The following is a 25,752-nucleotide window of genomic DNA, read 5'->3' as shown; positions in this document are numbered from 1 at the left end:
TAAATCATTCACTATAATTATATTATGATCTATAAAAAAAAAAACTACTGATTTGAGATAATATTATATTATTTATTAAAAATCGTACCTATTCTTGAAATAATTATTAAACTATAAATTAATATGTCCTATTAATAATAGGAACAACACAATTATACATAGATTTAATACAAAAAACTTCGTTCTCATAAAGTCAAATATTTTTAAAAGATTGTAAATTATATAGATAAGTAAACAAATAAGTTTATATAATATTTTAGAATTCCTTTTGAATTATTTGGAGATTCTTTTTGATTGATATTGGTAATATAATTATGTCATGAAATCACTAAATAGTATCCTATTATTTTGAGAAGAACATAATTTTGTCTTTAAAACAAATTAATAACGTCATTTAATTTATCGGTAGTAATAAATTTTAATTCAACATTTCTAAATAAAGTTGGTTTCTAATCGGTTTTACATGCTAAAGCTGAACAAATACGCTGTTCTAATCTATCTTTACACCAAGTCCATGTAACATTTTCTGGAACTCTCGTACGTTGTTGTACTGCATTCATACCACATAGTGCTGAACATAATGACCACTCCGACCATGGCGAATAATTACATCCTATAAAAATTAGGTATTAATGTATAAAATAATATTAACCACCACAATAATTGGAATTATTTCAAATATTTTAATTAAACGTGACGTGCACAACTCCAATCGCGAGTATCGTTCATATATAAATAATTAATTATGTAGATCTCTTTTATTATTAAGACCATAACAATTATTTCTAAGAGCTATTAAAATGTAACAATTATTGTTAGTAATAGTTGAAGATTCTGCATAGCAGTGAGATCAATGTATTGATTTTACATTGAGTATCATTTTTGGTAGGAATTTAGGTTTAATTGGAACTTTGAAGTTTGAAGGGTCAAAAGTAAAAATTACAAGTAATGAAAAAATAAAATAGGTTGGAAAAACATACATTTTTACCTAAAAACAAGTTTTTGGAAATTTCGATTTTATTTATATATATTTTTTAAATTCATAAATTAATATTTTTTTTAGAGACTTCGATTATTCATCAAATATTATTTTAACATTTCTTTACTTGGAATCATTTCAAAATATTATATCCTAGTTATTTAAACTTGATTTTAGTCATATATTATGAACATTATTAGGTGCTACATTTATTATTTTATTTAACTATGTTGGCCAATATTATTTTGTTGTGGAGTTGTACACCTTATATTTAATATTAATTTATGCTTACGTGCTTAACAAATCTAATGGGTTATGCTATGTAATGCAAAAACAAAAAATAAACATAGATTAACTTATATTATTTATTATATAATTTATACTATTAAATAAGTAACAGCAAGTATTTTGTTAATATTCGGCATTATGCATTTTTAGATATTAGGTAATTTATTTTACAATATTGCTAATAAATGTAATTATTTTGGAATCGTTTTTTTTTAAGCTTAATTCTGCCTTAGATACTCGTAATTTGTTTAGTAATTCCACAGTTTCAACATTCTGCATTAATGGAATTAACTGTGTAATAAAAACACAAAATAACTACCTTTTTTTGAAATAAATAATATTATTATCTAACAATAAAATGTGCTATTGTGTAATTAATTCTGTAAATCATATTATTATTTTATTTTTGTAATAATATTAAATAAAATATCTTGTTGCATTTTGAACTTACTGCTACATTGTCTTCCTCGACAATTTCGACGATCAACTAGTTTTTTCCTACATTTCTTTTGTTCCAGTGGATCTGTTGGGGACTAAAATATAGAATATTTATACAAGGTTAACTTCTGTTATTAAGTAATAAAATAACTAACTAGTATGGTACGTGTACGCTCTTTGAAACCAGGACCACAAATAGCATTACAACTCGAAAATTTACTCCAATTTGACAAAAAACATTTTTCTGTCGAATCCTCTGAAATCTAAACAGTACAAAAACATATTTAACGATGTAGAAATGAGGTAGAGTAGTAATTTATTATAAAAGTCTACCTATTTTAAGTTGTCCTAAAAAATTATGTAATAAAATCATTTAACAATAATTAACAAATAACAAAAAAATTAAATTTGAAAAAGATTTGAATAAATTATTTTGTTTATTTAATATGAAAAAGCTGTTGTGTTTCAACTTATTTGGTACTTTGATGGTAGTTATTTAAATGTTTCTTTTACATTAATCAAACAAATTAATTCGAGGACTTTGGTTTGGGCCAATCTGGTAAGTTACACTTCTTTTCAAAACTGTTTATAATTTAGACTGGTTTATACTCACTATTTGGTATGTGCATTTTAGTTTCACCAAAAATAACTTACTATTTAGTTTGTTTATACTTACATCGTCTGGATTTATAGTAACAGATGTTACTGGTGTATTTTCAGAACTTGGTGATATGGTTGTTTCTAAATAAAAATAAAAACACTTTGTATAAAACGTAGATGTCGAAAACATTATTATCTTTTTAAATAATTAAAAAAGATATAAATTTTTAAACATACGATTGACGATGGAAGTATTACATAACCTATTTGTCTTTTGATTAATATTATAAATAAGGGAGCGTTGTACCGTTACATTATATTTTTTTAACATAAAACTGTTTCCAAATAATAAAATATCCTCTAATATATGCAGCATGTAAAATTATATTAAAACATTTTCATTTTTGTCATTTAAAAAATTTGTGAATTTGGAATGAATTATTAAAATCAATATATCTTACCCATTCGCATATTATTTTCACATGGAGGATTATCTGTACAGTTTATTGTCTGTGTATAACAACGAGAGTCACAATTTTCTGTCACTCCAGATCTGTCTAAATTCATCCTATGCCTCTCCTTCTGACCCGTTCCACATTTCATGTTGCAAGGCGACCACAACGACCACTTAGTTAGCGAACAATTACTGCATATTATACCCAAGTCCTAAGATTTCATTAATGCTTCAGAAATTTATTATTCATAAATTATATAATATAATACTGATAATTGTGTCCTAACCACGTTATCTCGTTCGTCTTGGCAAGGTTTTGATTCGCATTGCATAGTTTGTTGTAAAAACATTCTACCTAAACAGTATTTTGGTGTCACTTCTTCGTTTAAAATTGTCCGAAATCTTGCAGTTACACCAGGTCCACACTCTGCAGAACAATCCGACCACTGACCGAAAGCAGTTACATCACATTTTGGATCAATCGTATCAGTCTCCTCGCTCTCAATTCTAAAAATAAATCATATTGATTAATTTATTAATGTCAACTTCTAAAGATATCATAAAGTTCTGAATTTTCGAAATTTATTAATTATTTAATTATTAATTATTAAATTAATTTTAACTTACGCGCACGAAGGAAGCACATAACATCCTTTACGTTGTGACATCGACCGTTTACTACAGTGAGGTTTATGTGCGTCTTCTGGATTCTTATATTGCCTATACCTATTACTGTAACCTTTACCACAAGTCACTGAACACTCGTCCCAATCTGACCACGGACCAGTATCACAAACTTATAGTGTATAGAACAAATAAATCAGTTCGTTGATTCAAACGTCACGTAAACGAAAAGAAAAATCTAAACAACAGACCTGTTGATTCGGTTTTAGGCTCTTCTTCCGAACAACTTTTCTCATAAAGACGTTGTCTCATAAGATGAAGTTTTGCAATAGGCTTCATTTGTGCACCCGATTGGTCATAAAACGGAGAACGTACATCATTGGTATTTGATGGCCAAACTCTCTCTATATTCATTATTGGTACTTGAGGCATATCGGATGACTGAAATCATATTAAACATATTTTAAAAATATATTTTAAATACCATTTATAAATAACAGCGATAACTATAAAAATGTTTATATTATTTCTAAACTATGAAATTTAAAAAGATAAATTATAAAACAAAGTCAATAACGACAGAACAACATAAAACCATATGTGTCCTTAATTAGTTTTACTTATAATCGACATAAAATATACAAAAAAGTGGACCCGTGGGTACACAGTATACAGTAGCCAGTAGACGTCGAGTGAGCCACTGTTATCAATGTGTTAAATTTTAATTCTTAAGTAAAAATTATAAGTCCCAGCTAATAATGTTTTTGAATTATAACAAAATAGCAACTAATTTCGTTATTCATCGTTTAAGTATGTAATTTCTTCCAAATTTGAACTACAGATGTCTATAAAAATATATTATGCATATACATTTTTAAGAATTTTTAATTTTTTAGTATTTACTACTTACGAGGAACCTTATATTAAATTTCCAAGTTTTTTAACCAAAACAAAATTTTTTTTATCGGTTTTAATAGTAAATTGTGCTATGTACAGAAAATGATAATATAAACTGGTGAAAATATAGTATAGAATAAAAAACTATCTTGACTTTCCGGTAAACTTTTATAATTATCATAATGTGTAGAAAACCATATAACGAATCTTGTGTTCAATTTTCTTTCCTTAGGTATGAAAACATTTTTTTTTAGACATTTCTAATTAAAAATAATTTGCAAATTTTAGGAATGTTACCGAATTTCATTTAAGTTCCTACCTCAGAGGGTCATACAAATTTATTCTGGATTTTTGCTTATTTTTTTAAAACTTTTCTTATAACATTGTTTAAGAAACTTTTTATAAAATTCTCATGTTTTTTAGTAGGAAAAAATATTTTTTTACAACAATTGAAAAAAAATCAAAGAAAGATTGAAAGTTATCTAATTTCTATGTTTTTAGTAACAAAAATTGGTTAGTAGCAAATCCGGATTAAGAGTCTATCAGATACGATGGTGGAACTTTATAATGGCCCTTTTAAATATCTTAAAATATTTATTATTGGAGTCACTTAAGCTCCTAAGTCCTAGTTTCTAATACCCACGACTTGCGTGAGTTCTATTCCCATTAATCAGGCCAGAATCCGTAGTAAGTATAGTGATACTAGTACATTTTGCATTAATAAGATCAGATATTAAACCAACTCTCAATTTATTAGTATAATCAATTATTTAATTTACCTATCTTTAAATATTAAAGTAAACAATTGCAAAATTGTAATTTGTAATATGTATTACAAAAGATGGTATTATGGTTTATTATATAATATGTGATTAAAATTACTAGAACACAATACATTGTATGTGACTCCGCTATCAATTCCAGCGTCCCATGGGTACAAGTTGATGGTTTTATTCGTAATCCAATTACAGTTTGGCAAACACAGTTCCAACCCCGAAATTCCAACAAACCAATCCGGCGATGGATCTAGTTTTAAATTAAAAGAATCTTAAAATGTTACCATAAGTAATTTAAAAATTTTTACAAATTATTTAGTTTCTTACACATGAATGACACAACTGAAATCAAATGATGATCTTGATCCACTCGAAATACAGCAAATGTCTTTCCAGTCACATTTGGATAGCTAATGCCTCTGGCTTTAATTATAGTACGAATTTTATCGCTCTATAATAAAATATTAAATCATTTTAAGTAAGCTCAGACGGTTGTAATATTTTCTTATTACTTTAGATTTAAGTTCGGATTCCAAAGTCGAAGTAGTTCCACTTTGTGCTATACTATTCATTCCGTCGGAAGCTACTTGATCTTGTTCCCAAAATCTTGAAAATTATAAAAAACTTAACTTGGTAATCACATAATATTATACATAATATTAAACATATAAGTATATATTGTTTATCATCAATATACCGATAATCAATTGTATGTGAAGCGCCAATAACATCACTAAATCGAGTCTGCCAATTGTCATCCGGGTAATCTTTTGGGTGGGTATGTCTTGACCATAGTCCTTCAAAAGTTAACTACAAAATGTCGTATGAAACTTTCAAAATAATTTTATTGCATTTCTCATAATTTACAAGTTCATACAATAACCAAACAAATACCTACTAGCTACCTAGATACTATGAATTTAATTTTAAACTAATCTTATAAAATATACAAACCTCAAACTTAGCTTCGTGACACGCACAGCACTCGTAGACTACATTAGCGTTATCGTCATTGCTTTCATTACTTTCTTCACAAATTCTTTTGTTTAATTGGTCGTCGTCCATATACCATATATCACGATATTCAACAATGGTAGCTCTAATTAATCCAAAAATGTAATAATGATATACATATATTAATGCTATACATAGCATATATAATATTATACCTAATATATGTACTCAAAAATATGTACTCAAAAATGCGTAAGAGCTTGAAATACCAAACTTCAGTTAGAGAAATATAATTTACAGTAATTATATCAAAAATTAACAATTTTAAACATACCTAAATATAACGCATCCGCTACCAGATAATGGAGCTGTCCAAAATACTTGTACTTCTGATTTTGGAATCAAAGAGGTCTGAGTAACTGTATTTGGACAGACTTCGCTAATTTTTGTTCTTACGTCACCAGTTAGTTGAAATTTTCCAGTTATAAAGTCATTGTTTTCGTCGTCATAATTCTGACTCTCTTCAGCCTCAACCATCAATATAAAACTAGTAAAACTTGGTGTTGCAGTTGGAATCGTCTTAATACCTTGCAGTAAAACTAGAGCCAACCGAAATTAATGTTTTACATTTTAGATTCTGAGCGGAACTATAAAAATATTAATTTTACAAAGATATGGGTTTTTATTTTTTCAGTGTATTTATGTGTATTTATAGTAGAAAAATGCTTCGATTTTCCACTTTAGTGGTGATTTCTGATTGTGAATTGGATCAAGTAAATACTTTTAAAAGAACAACATTTAAAATCCCTAACATTTTTCCAAAAGTTTACCAGAAAGTCACATTAATTTTTTAATCAATTTAAAAAGATGAGTTTTTTCAGTTATTGTCGATAAAAATTGATTGCTAATTAAATAAGCTTAAAATGTAATATAAGGTTCCTAATAAGTTTTCATTTTAGGTATTTACAAATAAGAAACTTTTTTTAAATTTATATTTTAAGTTCAAATGTTGACAAAATGCGTTAAAATCACTATTTACAAATAATTTTGTAGTTAAACATTTATTAAATTATCTAAGATTTGAAAAATTAACTTAAGATTCCTTGTAGGTGAGTAATTAATATTGAAACAAAAATTAAAAAATATATTTGAACTCAATGTTTTCTTTGTGTATATTATATTAAGTACTGATTTGGACGAAATTTGATATTTAAACACAGATTAACGATGTTAATTTATTGTTGTATTATAAACTGTGTGGATGGTTTTAAAAAACCCAACCATTTTTATTACACCTTACTCAGAATAATTTTAAATTAACAATTTGGTAACAAAACTTATTGCTGAAGGACTATTAACCAACCATGTTAAGCGTGGTACGATCCACATCAGTTTTCAGGGAGTAAGGCCACATATACGCATAAATATATTTAACAGCTGTACTTAAGTCGAAAATATTATTGGCAGGGACTTAAAACTTTTACGTATATTATACATTTTACTATATACAGTGATATTTTCAAAAGATTTATAGATTCATTTTATGCTATTGTATGTTTATAGTTCATAATAAATGACAATTTATTTTTATGATGATAATGTAGTCTTTGTTCAATATCATTTTTCGAATATAATGATTTCTCATTGAATTTAAATTTGACACATCCATTACAGTGACCTACTCAATAACAATGGGCACTTGACTCCTCTTTCACAGCACAGCGGTTACCTCAGTACTTACCCCATTTTTAATGATGAAAAACAACATATAATACCTAATAACTAGGGCTTGAATTTTGTAGCAAATGCTTCTTTTGGGAAGAGTGTCATAGAAAGATAATTGTACATAAATACGTTTTGAAACGTTCAGATTTTATTGAAGTAAACTTTGTTGTGTATTTTTTTTTGCTTTTTTCCACAAAACCTGCTTTTTATTGCTTTTTCCCCGGTTTGGTTATTTTTTCTTGATTTTTACATATTTTTCTTGAAAATTTAACTTATTTCTATGTTTATTATACCTGGACTTTATTATTATAATCAGAAATAATAAAACCGGTGAAAAACCCAGTAATTAATGTATGACTGATAAAATAACTATGGTTATTGTTCCGAAATAGTTTTATATACAATTATATCTATAGTTGTATTTACGACTCAAGGAAAGGGAAAATCATCTGAACTATATCTGTGTATTTTTATAGCATGTTCTAATACTTTAGTTAGCCGTTAAATTTCAATTGACAATCAATGAGTTATAGACGTATAGTGTTCTAAATAATTTCTCTAGAATCGTCAAAATGCCAAAAGTTAAAAATTTAAATTTAAAACTAAAAAAAATTGTAAGAGAATTTGGTGAAAATGTGCTTATGACTGACGGAAATATTATATTTTGTTAACGTTCAACAACATAATCATAATGATTCAATGCAGAGAAAAACACAAAGAAGCATTGAAAAAACTTGAAGCTGCAAAACATAATGCAGTTCAGCCATTCATTCAACAATTTTGTAAGACTGATTTTAATGCTGACCTATGTTCCGCACTTGTAGTGGCGACTGGCGAATATCCCCCTAAACAAATTAAATAACGAACATTTTCGGTCATTTCTTTCAAAATATTGCAATAAAATTATTCCAAATGAATAAACTTTACGAAATGGATACTTCGATTCTTGGTATAGACTATACGATAGCTAATATACGCGATGCTGTGAACGGCCAAAAAATATGTGTTCGCTTAGATGAAACAATAATTGACAGTGTACGACGTAATGTAGCTAATGTCATTATTGGTATTTTGAAACCACAAGATGTTGGTAAAACCTATCTTATTCACACAGAATATTTAGACAAAGTACTATTTTTCAATTATTTGATAAATCTATGCATATTTTATGGCCAAATAATGTTAATCATGAGAACAATTTATTATTTGTTTCGGACGCCGCGGCGCTGCGCCGCATATGAAAAAAACTGGCCGCTGTATTCAAACACTATCCAAAAGCGTTTCATGTTACATGCCTAGCTCATGCCCTCCATAGTGTGTGTGAAGAAGTGCGTGCACATTTCCCAAAAGTTGATCGTCTGATTGCCAAGATGAAAAAAACATTTCTGAAATGTCCTAAACGGATCGCTATTTCAAATAAAAAATGTCTGGATATTCCAAATCCACCTAAACCAATCACTACTCGTTGGGTTACATGGATTACAGCAGCCGAATATTATTGCACATATTTAAATGAAATAAAAAGTGTAGTTGAAGAATTTAGCGAGAATGCCCAGTGTGTGAATGTTGTAAAAGAGCTTATAAATGATCAATCTCTACATTCAAATTTCGTCTACATTACAACGAATTTTGAATTTATACCACATGCAATTACACAATTAGAAAAAAGCGGTATTTTTTATTTTTGTTTCAAATATTTGCTGTATTTATATATAAATTTTTTTTTGGCAAAACTTGGCAAGAAGTATATGTATTGTGTTAGAAGCAAAACAAAAGTTAGAGGAAGCTAATGGTGAAGTAGCGAAATTGATTTTAGAAAAGTGCAATCGTGTTTTTTCAAAGAATAATGGATGAGCAGAACTTCAAAAAGTCAATAGTAATCTTAATGGCACTGCACTAAACGTAAATGTGGAACAGTATGATTCAGATGATTTAGTTTATTTGAAATATGCACCGATTACATCGGTTGACGTGGAAAGGTCTTTTTCTATATATAAAAATATATTAGCACCCAATAGAATAAGTTTTAATGATAGTAACTTGACTAAATATATGGCCGTGAATTCCTTTTTTAATATTTAATCTTATGTGTAATTGAAATTTGTTTTTTTAGAATTAAATTAATAAATGCTTTTTTGCTTTTTTTGGCTACTAAAATTGCTTTTTTGAGGATTTATTTCGCTACAAAATCCGAACCCTACTAATAACTATAAGAATAGTATTTTAATATAATTATCAACATAAAAAAGTGAGTAAGTGGATGTCGCACTACTTACAGTAGGTTACAAGTGGGTCATTATAATGGATGAAGTTAAATTTGAATTCAATAACATAAAATCATTGCATACGATAAATGATTCTAAGCGAAGACGGCCTATCAGTCTATAATATTACTTAGTAATTTGGTATATTTGATGATATTATTTTGACTAAAGTAATTTATTTTACTAGTAAGCATTAGTAATACGCAATAGATTAAATTCATTTTTGGTAAAAAAAATACACTTTAAAAGTCATTGTGTGTATAAAATATAATAACTTTAATAATACTTTAAAAGTTTCAAGTAAACACAAATAATAATTTTAATTTACATAAAAATAACATAAATCATTATTCTTGATTATTTAATATGTAATTTTGTCCACACTTGAACAAAACAATATTTTTTTAAATATGATTATGCAGAGGTTTTTTGGTTACAAAGGAACCAAATTGCATGGAATTTTGTTTTAAATTTTTAACCTTTAGCTATAAAATTTGAACATTTAAAAAAAATTTAATTATACAATTATTTATACAATTTGAATAATATGAATTTTGTTAATGATTGAACATTAAATGCTTATAAAAAAAAAACGTGCCTATGTATTTTTAATATCTTTCAATTAAAATTTTAAATATATATCAGGAGCCTTGTATTAAATTTTCAAACTTTTTGACCCAACAAATTAAATTGTATTGACAATTACAGAAAAAAAAAACTAATAAAATTTAAAATTTAAAATGTCTTGCAACAGCTTAAGACGAGTTAAAATATTTTAAAAATTGTATCAAGTATTCAAGTATATGAATTAATAATATAAACATATAATGTAAATTTCAAGTATCTGCAATTATTCGTTTTTGAATTATAACAAAATAAGAAAATCACCATATGAGAAATGGAGTGAATATCCAATGTTGTAAAAATGTCAACTTCAAACGCTCATAAAAGTTTAATTTGACTTTCAGGTAGAAATTGTTTCTATCAATTTTGTTTTGGTAAAAGTAGACAAACTTATAAGAAATCTTTTATTAAATAAAAAAGTTTTTTAACAGAGATACCATTTTTTATAGACATTAATCGAAAAAAACTAAGAATAATCAAAAATTTCATATGCCTATAAGTAGTTCAACATTAGCCAAAATATTTTTAAAATGTTATGGTGTATGGAAAATGTAAATACAAACATTCAGTGAAAATTGCATGTATCTATGGTAATTTTTTGAGAGTGACATAAAAAACCAAAATCGAATTTTTTGAAAGCTGGTTTTGCCATTTTCATTCGAAATAATATAATAGAAATAGTATATTATAATATAATGATTTGTTCATTTATACATTATATACTTACATGTAAAAATCTAAAAAATATATTATCATATATTTTTATACTCATAATATTTGTTATTTCAGAGATCTAGTCGCAGGTCAAATGTAAAAATTTCCAGGAACATCCAGAAAAATCAGGTAAAAATACCAAAAAGAACAGCATAAAGACGGAAACATAAATGATGAAATACAAGTAGACAAATGATCTGCGGTCGAGAAAGTCGTTGTAACGGATGTATCTGAATTCAATTATTATCATTTAAGAGGATGCTACCCACAAGTTTATTGTCTGCGTCTCACCAACTTACGACATACCAAATTTTCATTAACTAGTTTGAAAAGTCTGCCGTTAGTTCTGATATTAGAGTGAATTTAAGTACTATCAAACTTTTAGGTAAGAACATTATCTATGCTTGAGCGTCGGCGGATTTTCCATATTTTCATCTTCAAGAAGATACGAGTATGTGAAATAACTCAAATCAGAAATGTTCATATCTCGCTTGAAAATTAAAATATCCAAAAATCAGCCGAACCCTGTGCATAGATAATGTTCTTACCTAAAACTTTGATAATAGGTCAATTCACTCGAATATCACAACTAACATTACACTATTAAAACTAGTGAACGAAAATGTTCTAGGTCGTACCTATGTAAGACAACAAATGCATGGGTAGTGTCCTCTTAATACGAAAAACGGATCTGGACCCGACTAGCCCGACTCAGCCTACAATTACTATTTCGATTTTTGGTAATTCTACTTGTGGCGGGCTCAAATTCACTTTATATGTACCAGTACCGCATGTAATAGTCGTTACTGTTCTTCGATTTTTGCGGCGGCGGAATCGGCAGCCAGTGTTTGAGACGGCGGCAGTAGCGGTCATCACGTTCGCCGTACAATGTACATGATCCTGTTACATTAATTTAGTTATCTAACCCCGTCAACATTCATTCATTACATCGTCCCTGCAATGTTCCTATAACGTCCTTACTACGTTCATACAAAAGCGAATGAAACAACCAATTCAAAACAAACCGTGAAGTGTCGTATTTTACAACTTTTACTATCCAAATTACACTCATTACGAATTATTTACGATCATATTATTAGGCACAATCAATAATATACAATTAAATTTGCATATTTATAATTAATAATATATTAAATAATTATATTTATTTAATTGGTTATGTCTACCTAGTACGTATAGCCGTATAGGTAAATGCAAATATAATTTAAAAATGGATATAGCTCTCTTGTACAGGAAATTCAGTTGTATACAGAGTACGCTAATACAATGGTTTTAAATGGTTAAAGGTTTTAAACAATTGTTTTAATTTTTCAAAAATGGAAATTTTATAACATTTATACATAGTTTATTTACCATTATTTTATATTTTGTTTTCTATTCTGTAAACATTTTCCTGATTATTTTTTAATAATATTATTGATTATGATTCAATGACATATTTTTTTTTAATATATAATTATTAGATTTTTTTTAATACATCTGTTTTGTATTTATTAGTTATAATTTTTAGAAACCAGACATTTTTCCTGGTACTTTTTTTCCGGGACTTTTTTACCCCGAGACTTTTTTCTTACCATCGTCTAGAGGAGTGTCTGTTATGAATGAATTATGATGAATTTTCTCAAAACGTGAACTTATTATAATGCTTTTAAAAATAATCTTGCTGATATATTTTTAGTATTTTTCAACTGCTGTTGTAACAACATATCAGGAACCTTATATTTAATATTCAAGCTTTTTTTATCGACGAATAAAATTGTATTGACATTTGCTGGGTAAAAAAAAATTGAAAACTGAAAATGTCAGTTAACAGCTCAAAACATCAAATATTTTACAAAATTTTAAGAATATCAAAAGTAGAGCTTAGGAATTGATAAAACTAAAATTTTGGTCACACTATTTAAAAATGAAATGATCACAAAATTAACGGTTAGGTGCTGACGCTGAGTAGCCTCATAACTATTATTATTTTTCTGTTTTTTATGTTATACTTTTATTATATTTTATAAAACTTTAGCTATCAATATTCGTAATAATTGTCTACAGATTATACTTTATCTTAGGTATACTCTGCACTCTGCTATACCATAGGTGTAGAGCATATCTCAACATTGAGTGAGTCACTGTAATGGATTTTTTAGATCATTTAATTTTGAATTAAAACAAAACATAAAATGTATTTTGTCAAAAACTGATTTTGACTTCTTAAAAGTACCAACTAGATCCTATTTGGTACCAGAAACCTCACTCGATGTTGAAGATCAAACCTTTGGACATTTTCCTTCTATAAAACATTTACACAATACACACTACCACACTGACAAAAAAATAAATAAACACATCAAAATGCTACACATTCATCGCTCCACTCAGAATCTAAAAGCTAAAAGATACATGAAAAATAATATCAAAACAAATTTATTTTTACAATTATAGGAAACTATGATAAATAAATGTAAAAAATACAATCGAGGAAAATACTGTTAGTTTTTATTATTACATTATAATTAATCCTTAATTGGTTATTTTAAATTTTAAATTATTTATTCGAATTTTGTAAGGATAGTTTTTTGTAATAAATAATATACCTATATTCATACTCTTTTTAATAAATAATATTAACTAAGTAACGAATTTAACAATCATGATTTTTGTTACCTGTGTATGTAGTTCCTGGTGTATAAAATTCTACATTTCCTTTAAAAATAATTCTAAACGGATGCGGATTTGTACTTTTTGGTGTTGATATTGTGGTTGGCTTTCGATCACATATTTTAGTTGCCGAAGAATTAGAAAAATAAAATACAAACGCCGCAAAAAATATACTTCTGATAATCATAGTTTCTGTAAAATAGATATTTTATATTAATAAATATTTTACAAGGAAACAAATAAATCGATTAAGAAAATTGAAAATACTTTAAGCTTGACAAGTAAATTTATACTTTTAATCTTAAAACTAACTTTTTTGCATAAAGTATTATTTACATTAAGTATGTTTAATGATGTAATAAAATAGGTATGTGCATACTGCATAATTAATTTATTGATATATAAATATAATTATTTTATTTAAGTTCAGCTAAATAATATAATATAAAATCAGTGATTAACTAAAAAATAATAAAAATAGTTTTTTTATTATTGTTCAATACTATTATTTAGTAGGTAAACGTATAAAAACGAATATAGGTTTGGTATTAGTCATATTGTGCATAGGTGCATTACATAGGTGTGTGTAGCATAATATATTATGTTGTTCATGAATAATATTGTCGCTAAAAATACAAAAACAATTTTGGCATGTACCGCTTCTACTTGTTAGAACTCATTGTAATAATAATTAAATAATTTGTTAGTTATTACACTTGTGGCTTGTGCGAATTATTCTAAACTTGATGATACTAATTAATATTACTACTTATACATTTATTTGATATTATATTTTTATGGATCCATTTAGTTATGAAAAATAATTTAAGTTAAAAATAATAAATTTTAAATTTCAGAAAAAAATGTAATAATTTATATAGTGATAGTGCAAACCAGTGGTTTCCAATCTGGTGGTCGAAACCCCCCAAAAAGGGCCCCGGGTGATTGATAGGGGTCACCAAAAATAATGAACAAAATAGTCTTTTATATGATGATTCCTCAAACATGTAATTTTAAAGTTATTTTGAAGTAGAAACTTTGACAATTTGATAAAATAAAAATTGAACTATTCAAATGTATACCTACCTGTTTACAAATTAAATTTAAATAAATATTGTAAATTGTGGTGGTTAATTCTAAAAATAAAACACATTTAAATATCCATTAATTATATCTATTATTTAACTTAAAACACGAGTAGTTAAATATTATATTATTTAGAAAATGTATTCACTTTCTATTATTAACTTATTTCAGGTGTCGCGATTCGTGTAAGATTTAAAACCACTGGTGTATACTATAAAATATAAAGCCACAAACCTAATACTTAAATACATTTATTTAGGAAAAAGTATTGTTTGTAAATATTTACAATAAGAATTTTCGAAAACATACTTATATATATACATATATATGACCACGAAAAATTGAACTGAGGAGAAACATACCCCTAATATTAAAAAATGCATGTAAATATATTATTTACATTTAATTTAAAGTAGCTATATTACTTAATAGATACCAAATATGCGTAATAATTAATTAATACTTCATATTTAAATTTATGTATCTTTATCATATTATTTATGGCTTTTCATCGGAATAATTTTTTCAGAATCAACATAGGAATAACTCGTTTTATATTAACCATCCATTTAGTATTACTTTTTACGAATATTACCCCAAAATAATCCTAAACATTAAAAGTAAGAAAATATGAAGAAAAAAAATGTTAACATCTAAAATTGATTATGCGTTGTAATTAATAATTATTGTCGAAATAAGCAGATGCTTTTCCATTTAAATTTAAATGAAGTGAATTATGTTCACATTTTTTTAATAAAATAGTTGTAAAAAACAAACAATTTACCTTTATGAATGCAATTGAAATCTGTAGTTAGTTCAAGTGAATAATTGTTATATGGTAATATACTACATATTTGTAACAAAGGAATTTCATAAGATCTCGTAAAAAATGTAATTAATTGTATAAAAAAATCACAGTGACGACACACGTAAACGTATTACTGTGGGTCAGAATAAACTGCCACAAAATGGAATGCTGGATGCTGTACCGCTGCCAGAAAAGAGATCATAATAAAAAATGATGTAAAAAGGGATTGTGTGTAACAATCTGTAAACTTTTTGGTACTTCACATTTATGTATTAGCGCTGCCTGTCGGGTCGGCAAAAGTGTGACTGTTCTAAAAAAAAAAACTTCAATCGATACAGCGCTGAAACACTAGCTCTACAGGAAATTCATTATTCCCCCTCATTATTTTATCGGATATCTTATAAAATGCACCTACATACAAAATTCAATGCGAATATTTAATAAATGTATGATATACAAGCTGTAACACATTATAAAACCTATTTATATTTTTATATATTTTATTTATTTTATACGTCCTGAAAACCATAATGTGTCTATATTTTGTTGTTATTCAACTTTTTTTTACAAACTTTTTATTCTATTTATGTTATAATAGTTAAATAATTTGTTTAAGTTTAAGATGATAATATAATATGTATTTTTTAACTACTGCAGTGTATTGTGTAGCTTGCTGAAATGCTGAATATAATAATACTTCATTATTATTAAACGGAAACTGTAGCAGTTCACAACGATTATGGCGTATTTTATGAAAGTCAACTTATTACACAGAATCGCACTGAAAGAATCATTAAAAAATAGTTGTAAGTAAGCCCAATTTTATTCTAAGTGGAGTTTCATTCAAAAAGTATTAAAAGTCTGTTTGACCTAATTTAAAATTTAATTTTCTTAATCAGTGATAATTATGTACATGAGTAACTAATGTACATAAGTATAATACATGAACTTTTCTGGATATTTTATCATGTAAAATGTTAACTAAAGAAAACCATTATTGTAATGTGTTGTGTATCATTAATGTGAATAATAACGCAAACGTAAATTATAGTCTTTTATTGTCAAACATATAAATCGTAATGTCGTATAATGAAATTATGTGCTGGCTACTGACCGATGGACAATCCCCACCGATCGTAATATGATACTTATTATTATTAATGGTTAAACACTACGTTTCTTATATTATATAAATGCTGAATATGCAACATATCTTTCCTTTAAAAAAAAAGGAAAAAAAAAAAAATATATATATATATATTTGTATTATATAGTGTAGTACTTAATTGCTATGTTGGTGTATATTTTTTTTTTTTATTACATTAATCATAATCACTTGGAGAGTATCGCTGAGGCGGTTTTCTAGATCTAACTGGCCTGGGTGTTTTATTCACTATAATGGGATCAGGATTTTTATTTTCACCTGCTGGTTCAGTATTTTCCGAATTTTCATTTGTTTGTTTAGTGGGTGTAAGTGAAACAGAATTACCCGAAGGTGTCAACGATTTGTCTATCAGTAATTGATCATTGTGCCTTGTCCAAATAGTTCCGTCATCCAGTTCTACATCATGTGTATTGTAACTTATGCATTTGATAATTTTACCCTTTTGCCATTTATTGTTATTGTTCCTATAATCTCTAGCTAAAACATTATCGCCTATATTAAATGATACAGCCCTATTACCGCCATTGTTTATTTGTGATATTTGTCGTTCAATAACCACTTCACTTGTACTCGGAATTAACGCGTCAAACTGTGAACGTGTTGTTCGACCTAGCATTAGCTGAGCTGGCGTTTCTCGTGTGGTTGAATGAGGAGTATTACGATACATCAAAAGAAATTTATTTAATTGGGATTGTTTAGTTGAGCATTTTTTAAAGAAATTTTTTATTGTTTTGACTGCTGATTCAGCACAACCGTTCGATTCCGGGTGGAAAGGTGCACCTGTCATATGCCTTATGCCTAGATTTTTGCAATATGCTTGAAATTCAAAACCTGTGAAACATTTTGCGCCGTCTGATGTAATTGTTTTTGGAATGCCAAATCGTGCTATGGTTTCTGAAAATTTTTGAATAACAGTTTCTGCTGTCATAGAATTTACTTGAAATACTTCTAACCATTTTGTGGTTGCGTCAACAATGACAAAAAAATATTTATTTTGAAATGGTCCAAGAAAATCGCAATGCACTCTAGTCCACGGTTTTTCTGGCCATTTCCAAGGTGATATAATAGATTTTGGTGGATTTTGCCTAACACTAAGACAATTGTCGCAATTTTGCGAAATATTTTCAATTTCTTTATCCATTCCTGGCCACCAAAAGTATGATCTCGCTAAACTTTTCATACTGGAAGAACCCATGTGACATGAATGAAGTTCGCTTAGAATATTGTTTCGAAATTTTGCTGGTATAATAACACGGTAACCCCATAATAGGCATCCCTGTTCCACCGAAATTTGAGTTTTTCGTATATTGTACGACTTAAGTTCTAGATTATTAGAAAAATCACTATTCCATTCTCCTGTTTTGACTGCGTTTAATACTTTGGCGAGAATTGTGTCTCTACTTGTTTCGATTTTTATTTTAGACCAGTCTAATGTGAAAGGTGATTGTTCGTGAATAAAGTTAAGATTAATACATCCTTCATTTTGATTTTCTATTTTTGATTTTGAACCTTTTATTCGTGATAGAAAATCAGCTGTATTATCTTCGGATTTCACATATTTTATATCGAAATCAAATGATGATAGAACATAGGCCCATCGTTGTAACCGATTTGCCGCGTAAATTGGGATACCTTTCTTATCACCGAAAATGTATATTAACGGTTTATGGTCGGTTTCTAATAGAAAATGCCTACCATATAGATAGTCGTAGAATTTTGTAACACCGTAAATAATTGCCAAAGCTTCTTTTTCAATTTGTGGAAATTTACATTCTGACTCAGATAAAACCCTTGAGGCATAGGCTATAGGTTTTTCTGTACGATCTGGATATACATGCGAAAGTACTGCGCCTAGTGCATATGATGATGAGTCTACTACGAGTTTAATCGGAATATTATGATCGTAATGTGCTAATACGGGTTTCGAAATTAAAATTTGTTTAACTCTATTGAATGCTTTGTCACATTCTGGTGTCCAATTCCATTCACTGCCGTTACGTAAAAGTACGTACAGTGGTTTTAAAATATTTGCAGCGTTTGGTATAAATTTTATATAATACGTGACTAAACCTAAAAATGATTTTAGCAATGTTTTATTTTCTGGGACAGTTGCATTGCTTATAACATCTGTGTGTTTTGTTAGTGTGTGTAGACCATTTTCATCTAACCTGTGACCCAAATATTCAATTGATTTTTGCATAAATTTGCACTTATTCAACTTAACTCTTAAACCTGTATTAGACAATACATTTAGTAATTTTTCCAGACGAGCATTGTGCTCTGTGATAGTAGATCCTGCAACAATTATATCATCTTGGAATATACCTATGCCCTCAAGTCCTGCTGCGCAAGTTTCCATAGCTTTTTGGAACTCCCCTGCCGATGATTTTATACCGAAAGGGTTACGGGTATAGCTAAATAAACCTTTGTGTGTATTAATAGTGGTATATTTGCGATCAGATTCTTTAATGACCATTTGTTGGTATGCGTCTTTTAAATCTATTTTTGAAAAATATTTTGAACCACTAACATTTGCAAATAAATGTTCTATTTTTGGAAGAGGGTATTCGGTCCCTTCTAATACCGGATTAATTGTTATTTTAAAATCACCGCAAATTCTAACCGTGCCGTCCGGTTTTAATATTGGTACTATTGGAGTTGCCCATTCACTGTGGTCGACGGGAACTAAAATATTGCTTTTAATTAAACGCTCAATTTCGGTTTCAACCTTTGGTTTTAATGCTAACGGAATAGACCTAGGTTTGTAAAATTTAGGTACCGCCCCAGGTTTGATATTTAGGGAAATTTCGTATTTGTTAAAAGTACCTATTTCATCTTTAAACACACTGTTAAATTTGCTTATAATACTATCGACATTTTCGTAATTTTCAATATTAAACAAAGTAAAACATTTTATATTTTTTATATCATTTCGACCTATTAGTGGAGGACCACCATTGTCGATTACATAAAGACACATTGTAAATTTTTTATTTTGATATGCCGCGTTTACAAATGTTTTTCCAATCGGTTTAATTTCGTTGCCGACGTAATCGGAGAGCGAGATATCATTTTTTTTTAATATGATATGACTAAACAGTTGATGATATAATCTTTTTGAAATTACGCTGTGTTGTGAACCAGTGTCAATTTCGAAGTTAACGTTGTTGTTTTCTACGATTAAATTTACTGTAAACGGTTTCACCGCCTTTTTTTGAGAATTTTGATCAACAATAGAAAAAAAAGTATTCGCAAGATCATAATTAACTGTTTCGTCATCATCGTCGTTATCGTATAAAAATTTATTTTGTGTCTTTTTATTATTATTCATTTCTTTCTTACCCTTTTTACATACAGTTGACAAATGACCCTTTTCACCGCAATTGTTGCATTCGTAGTCCTTGTATCTGCAGTCTTTTTGAAGGTGATTGGAACGGCCACAAACCCCGCATTTGATTTTTGAATGAAACCCCTGCTTGGCTTGACTATGTCCATTGCTTTTTTTCTGGTACTTCAAATCTACGCGTTCTTCTTTGTTCCAGCTGCTTTTGTCGTTGATTGCAGCTTCTTTGGCTGTCGCAATTTCCATTAGTTTTGAATATGTAACTCCAACATTTGCAGCATCTTCTTCTAACAGACGATCTTGTATTGGTCCTGAACCCATGCCGACAACAAATATGTCTCGAATAACCGTTGTTAATTCCGATGAAAAGCCACATTTTGAAGCAAGATTTTTGACACGTGCACCCCATTGGCACACTGATTCATCTTGTCTTTGTCTAGCTTGATAAAATGTATACCTAGCCGCAAAGTACGATTTTACCGGTTTGAAATATTTATTCAAACTTTTTATTAGAGTATCATACTCCACATCGTTAGGCGTGCTAGGAACACATAAACTGAAAAGCACTTTATGTATTTCTTCACTCACTGACGATAGTAAAATTGCTCTTTTTTGAATCTTGTTTTCAATCGAATTTGCCATAAAAAAATTTGTTAATTTTGACTCGAAAATTGTTATGTCCATACCTGTTTCAAAAGTTCCTGGTGACCCAATAACTTGACTGAAGTTCATTATGGAATCAGTCTTCGGAGTTGTCATTTCTTTATTTCTTTTTTTTTTTAAGCAATAGTGATTACGATCAAACGATTTGAATTATCTTCGTCGCCAATTTGTTGTGTATCATTAATGTGAATAATAACGCAAACGTAAATTATAGTCTTTTATTGTCAAACATATAAATCGTAATGTCGTATAATGAAATTATGTGCTGGCTACTGACCGATGGACAATCCCCTCCGATCGTAATATGATACTTATTATTATTAATTGTTAAACACTACGTTTCTTATATTATATAAATGCTGAATATGCAACATAATGTATTACGGTATTGTGTATTTATGTAATATATTGTACAGGGTGTAACAAAAAGATATAAAAAGTAAAATAACTTGTGTTCTAATTATTCTTATTGTTCTTATTATTAATAATGTCTGTACTAGTTGTACTTTTTACTATACGTATTAATTACGTATTATTATCTATTAATTGTATAAAAAAAAATTTAACATTGATTAGAATACGAGTTATTTAATTTGTCATATGTTTCTGTTACGCCCTGTAAACCTAAAATCGCAAAATGTTCTTCTAGCTTATAATTACCTACTACTTATACAAACATACAAATGATTAACTTCTTATTACGTTTTAATAGACCTGCCAATTAAAATTACCTAGGTACTGGAAAATATATATATAATTTTTTTTATAAGTCAATTATACTTTTGCTTTTAACCTCTTGTTAAAATAAAAAAATTTATGCCGTAAATCTTACCATACATATTTATCTTTTTTCCAAAACTTAACGATTCAAATTCGGCATAGGTACCTAACCTAATGACAGTGAAACAGTTGAATCTTACAAAAACTCGTACAGTTAAATCATCAAAAATGTATATAAAATAATATTTTCCTTCTCACTTTTACAGATTTAGGACATGCCACATACACACGAAAAAGTACATTTCTTTTAGTAGTAAGTACAATATGTTGAACTATTTTTTGTTAAAAACATTGCATTTAATACACAAAATGTTCAAAAAGTTTTGAAACAGTCATTAGACTAATTAAAATTGATGAACGATAATATTATGAAACAAGTGAATACCCCGTGGTCCTTACCGTTGACGATGGTTTGAATAGGTTTGTTTGATAGCTTAAACATTTAAATTTTTTTTTTTTTGAAAATGGCATATAGCTTATGGAAAAATATACCTTTTTTCTGTTTATACCGACAGCTGAAGAGACGCTGTGTGAACTATTGTATCTCCTCTGCTGCCATCGTTTATTAATGTTTACACAATATTACATACAATATATGTAAAGACACATGGAAAATTATACCCAATTTAAGTAATAGTGTTATGTACTTACTACTTATGTTTCAAGTTGTTTCTACGATTAATACTTTTTAATTACATACAACTAAATAATAAAAATTGTTTTTCATTAAAATGCCTATCCAATTTTGTCAAAATTAGAACTTGTCAGTTGTCAATAAAAAAAAATTGTACTTACGTATAATAACTTACACCTTGGGTTGCACGCCAGGATCTCGAGGCATTAATGCGTTATGCACCGTCGGACATCTTGGACTTTACCTAAAAATATGAACGCTGCACTAAATACAATATAAATGCTATAATGTACGTTTTATAGTTTTTGATCGTATCTACTAGACACTCAAGATTTAAAAAATAATTAATTTGGTACAATTTGTATAATACAAATTATTGTCTGCAATATATATCGGCATATCACGACGGTGAACAGTGAACACAAGACTTTCCCCTCCCGTACTAAGGGCTAAGGTATCAACAACTTGGCGGTGATGGCTGATATTTCCTATGCCCTAGCTGTTCACTGTTCAGTGAGTAGTGAGGCAATACGCCAATTCTGTACATCCTCAAGATACAGCCCCCTACTATCGAAATTGGTTTCACTGTGGTAGGGTACCACGTAAGGATACTCAAGAGGACATCGTACCCACATGTGTTGTTACGACTTACACACGTATATAACAGCAAATTTACGTTCACCTGTTTCGATAGTGTGCTGTTAGTTTTGTATTAGAGTGAATTGACCTATTATAAAATTGATACGTAGGCTTTTATTAATATTATTATTTTTTAGTAAGTTATGACCTTTTTGAAACTGTACATTTTAAAATGTTTATAACTTACTTGTAAATAATAATAACAATAAAAGGCCAAATTGGGCCCTAGATGACAATCTCACGTTTAAATTTTATAATAGGTCATTTCTCAATGATATCAAAACGAACAGCACACTGCCACACTATTGAAACTGGCGGATACGGGCTCTTGAAATAACTGATTTTTTCGGGCCAAAAATGTTCACGCTGGACGGAGTACAAACATTATTATTATTATTAAAAAATTTCTCTTACGCCATGTACCAAGGTTTTTACTTCACACATCTGACAACCTCCAGTGACATATTACATGCAGTTTATTTCAATATTTAATAGTTCCATTATTGTTTCAGGAGGTTAGGCGTGTAAAAAATTACATTTCTAGACTCTTTTGAATGTTACCCTCTGCGGAAATCTTTAGTAAAAGGCGTCATATATTATCGTATTGAAGGGGAACCGGAGTTACCGTCGTCGCAGTGTTCGATTCCCTACATTACCGTCTACCCTAGTACTACACCGTGCACTGGGCTTGTGTCACACCACACAGTTTTACTGGATATAGACTCAAGTCGTCCGGTCCGGGCCAGGTACAGTGAAAGTTTTCGGTGTTGTCCGACCGCGAAACCCGATGGCTGCGGCTCGCCGAAAACGTCCGGCGAACGCGTCGATAGACGACCGCATACGCGAACGGCATCTATCGACTGTCGGACGAAACACAAGTGATCGGCGGCGGCCGATTGAAACAATATTATTACTAAACAGAAAGCTCGTTTTAAACGAGGAATTATTACGGATCTCATTCTCTATCGCCGGTTTCCAGATCTATAACTATTTAGCATTTACTATAGCCGAACCATGATAATATTACATACAAAAGCATGACGAATTAATTAATTAAATGTATAATTTATGAGAAGATTAAGGGGATAACGATTAAAACACGGACGACAATGTAAATACCAATCTAAGTAGGTAGTCAGACGCTTTTTCTTGACTTTGTTGCTTTCAAATAGTTGTTGATCTTGTTAATGAGTGTTTATTTCTATTGTTTCGTTTCCGTAAAAGAATTACAATTTCGTCTGATTTTCGAGTAGAGTAACGTTTACTCACGGACTATAATATTATAGTCTTATTTCTGTGGTTAGCTGATCTACCACTATGCTCGACGTTACATTGCGGCGCTATGTATTCCACCTAGAAAAAATAATACGTGGACAGCAAATAATAACAGAATAAATAGTATGATAGTCGAGGACCGTACTTCGTCAAAAACAACATTTATTACGAGGACCACCTAATTTTAAAATTCCAAAATGTTCATGCCATATTTAAGATAAGTACGAACACACTGCGGCGGCGGTGATGGCAAAATTTTATTAGTTGTACGGTGCCGCTGGAGACAATCTTCTTTGCTGGCGACCTGTATGAGTGGGCCTTTACGCGCGTCGTATAAAATCGCGGTGTGGTTACCTCCCATCCCTGATTAAAACATTTATGAGTCTTTATTTTATGCCATTTAATGGTGTTATTGTCCGACAGTAGTGCTAAAAATGACGATTTTGGTATTTTGCTATTACTACGGTATTACAAATCATTGTGTATTTGACTTTACTTTGACTGTTGTCTGTTAACATTTTTAAGTGTTTCAAGTTTTTGTGAGTTCTACATATTAATCAATATTAACCTACAATATATTATTTAAATATGTGATTTATAAAGTTATAACATCCAAAATTTGTATTGTGGGATGTTCAATTTTCAAGGTCATATTAATATTATTTATCTAGTTCATATTATACAATATATAATACGGTAACGTAAAAACCAAATTGGTGTCAATCATCACATTAAATTATTCCGAAAATAGAAAATGCTATTTGACTAAAATGTTAAAGTAATATAATTTAAATTAACCTGTTTATATTTGGTATTTCAAATCAATATTAAAACTGAAAACAAAATTGAAAAAAATAGGGAAAAATGTTTTCGGTTTCAAACCTTGTTCAAGCCCCTGAAAAACTGCTTTTACAAATCCCAGGTGACTCTGTATTGTTGTACTGCAGGAAAGTAACACGCATTACATTAATTTAAACTGTATTTAATTAAATAAATATTATGTAATTTTGGTTAATATGTTTATAAAAACAAATGAATAATTTTTTTCTTTTTTAAAATTCAATATGTCATTATTGTTATTATTTAATACTTATATTTATGTATAGAATTAATTTCAGTATTTAGAACAAACAAAAAAACAATTCCTTTTTAATTATGAAATAAATAAATACAGTATAATACTAATGACTTTTTTTTAAAATTTAAGTTAAAGCCTCTATAACAGGACCATTGGCTTGTATTAGGTACATACTTAAATTACTTTAACTAAATTGTACAATTTAATATCTTTTATAAATAATAACATTTTTTTATGTCATCTTCGTTGGTGCTCGGGTATGTCGATTTTT

At 28.6% G+C, this 25,752-nt stretch overlaps 2 protein-coding genes across 4 annotated transcripts; both read right to left on the bottom strand.

Moving 5' to 3' along the window:
* Positions 1-416: 416 nt before the first annotated feature.
* Positions 417-16,145, bottom strand: LOC111040833 (spondin-1). Of its 3 annotated transcripts, XM_022324888.1 has the most exons (18): positions 15,881-16,145; positions 14,017-14,202; positions 6,345-6,609; positions 6,011-6,155; positions 5,754-5,866; positions 5,569-5,662; positions 5,384-5,507; positions 5,176-5,306; positions 3,635-3,824; positions 3,387-3,555; positions 3,047-3,266; positions 2,767-2,971; positions 2,543-2,665; positions 2,382-2,446; positions 1,861-1,968; positions 1,719-1,800; positions 1,272-1,297; positions 500-613 (listed from the first exon to the last, which is right to left on the bottom strand). In XM_022324888.1, the coding sequence occupies exons 2-17, from the start codon at positions 14,195-14,197 to the stop codon at positions 1,293-1,295; spliced, it is 2,220 nt and encodes a 739-aa protein (XP_022180580.1). In that variant the 5' UTR covers positions 14,198-14,202; positions 15,881-16,145; the 3' UTR covers positions 500-613; positions 1,272-1,292. The 3 variants fall into 3 exon arrangements, with proteins under 3 accessions (XP_022180578.1, XP_022180579.1, XP_022180580.1); XM_022324886.1 differs by lacking the exon at positions 1,272-1,297 and having other exon boundaries at positions 417-613; positions 15,881-16,143; XM_022324887.1 differs by lacking the exons at positions 1,272-1,297; positions 2,543-2,665 and having other exon boundaries at positions 417-613; positions 15,881-16,140.
* Positions 16,146-16,945: 800 nt separating this feature from the next.
* Positions 16,946-21,364, bottom strand: LOC111040826 (uncharacterized protein K02A2.6-like). Its single transcript, XM_022324880.1, has one exon. It carries the CDS (start codon positions 21,169-21,171, stop codon positions 17,227-17,229), a length of 3,945 nt encoding a protein of 1,314 aa, XP_022180572.1. The 5' UTR covers positions 21,172-21,364; the 3' UTR covers positions 16,946-17,226.
* Positions 21,365-25,752: the final 4,388 nt, after the last annotated feature.

The sequence above is a fragment of the Myzus persicae genome, unplaced genomic scaffold (assembly GCF_001856785.1).
Source record: "Myzus persicae strain clone G006 unplaced genomic scaffold, MPER_G0061.0, whole genome shotgun sequence".
NCBI classification, from domain to species: domain Eukaryota; kingdom Metazoa; phylum Arthropoda; class Insecta; order Hemiptera; family Aphididae; genus Myzus; species Myzus persicae.
This window is presented reverse-complemented; position numbering and strand designations above follow the sequence as displayed.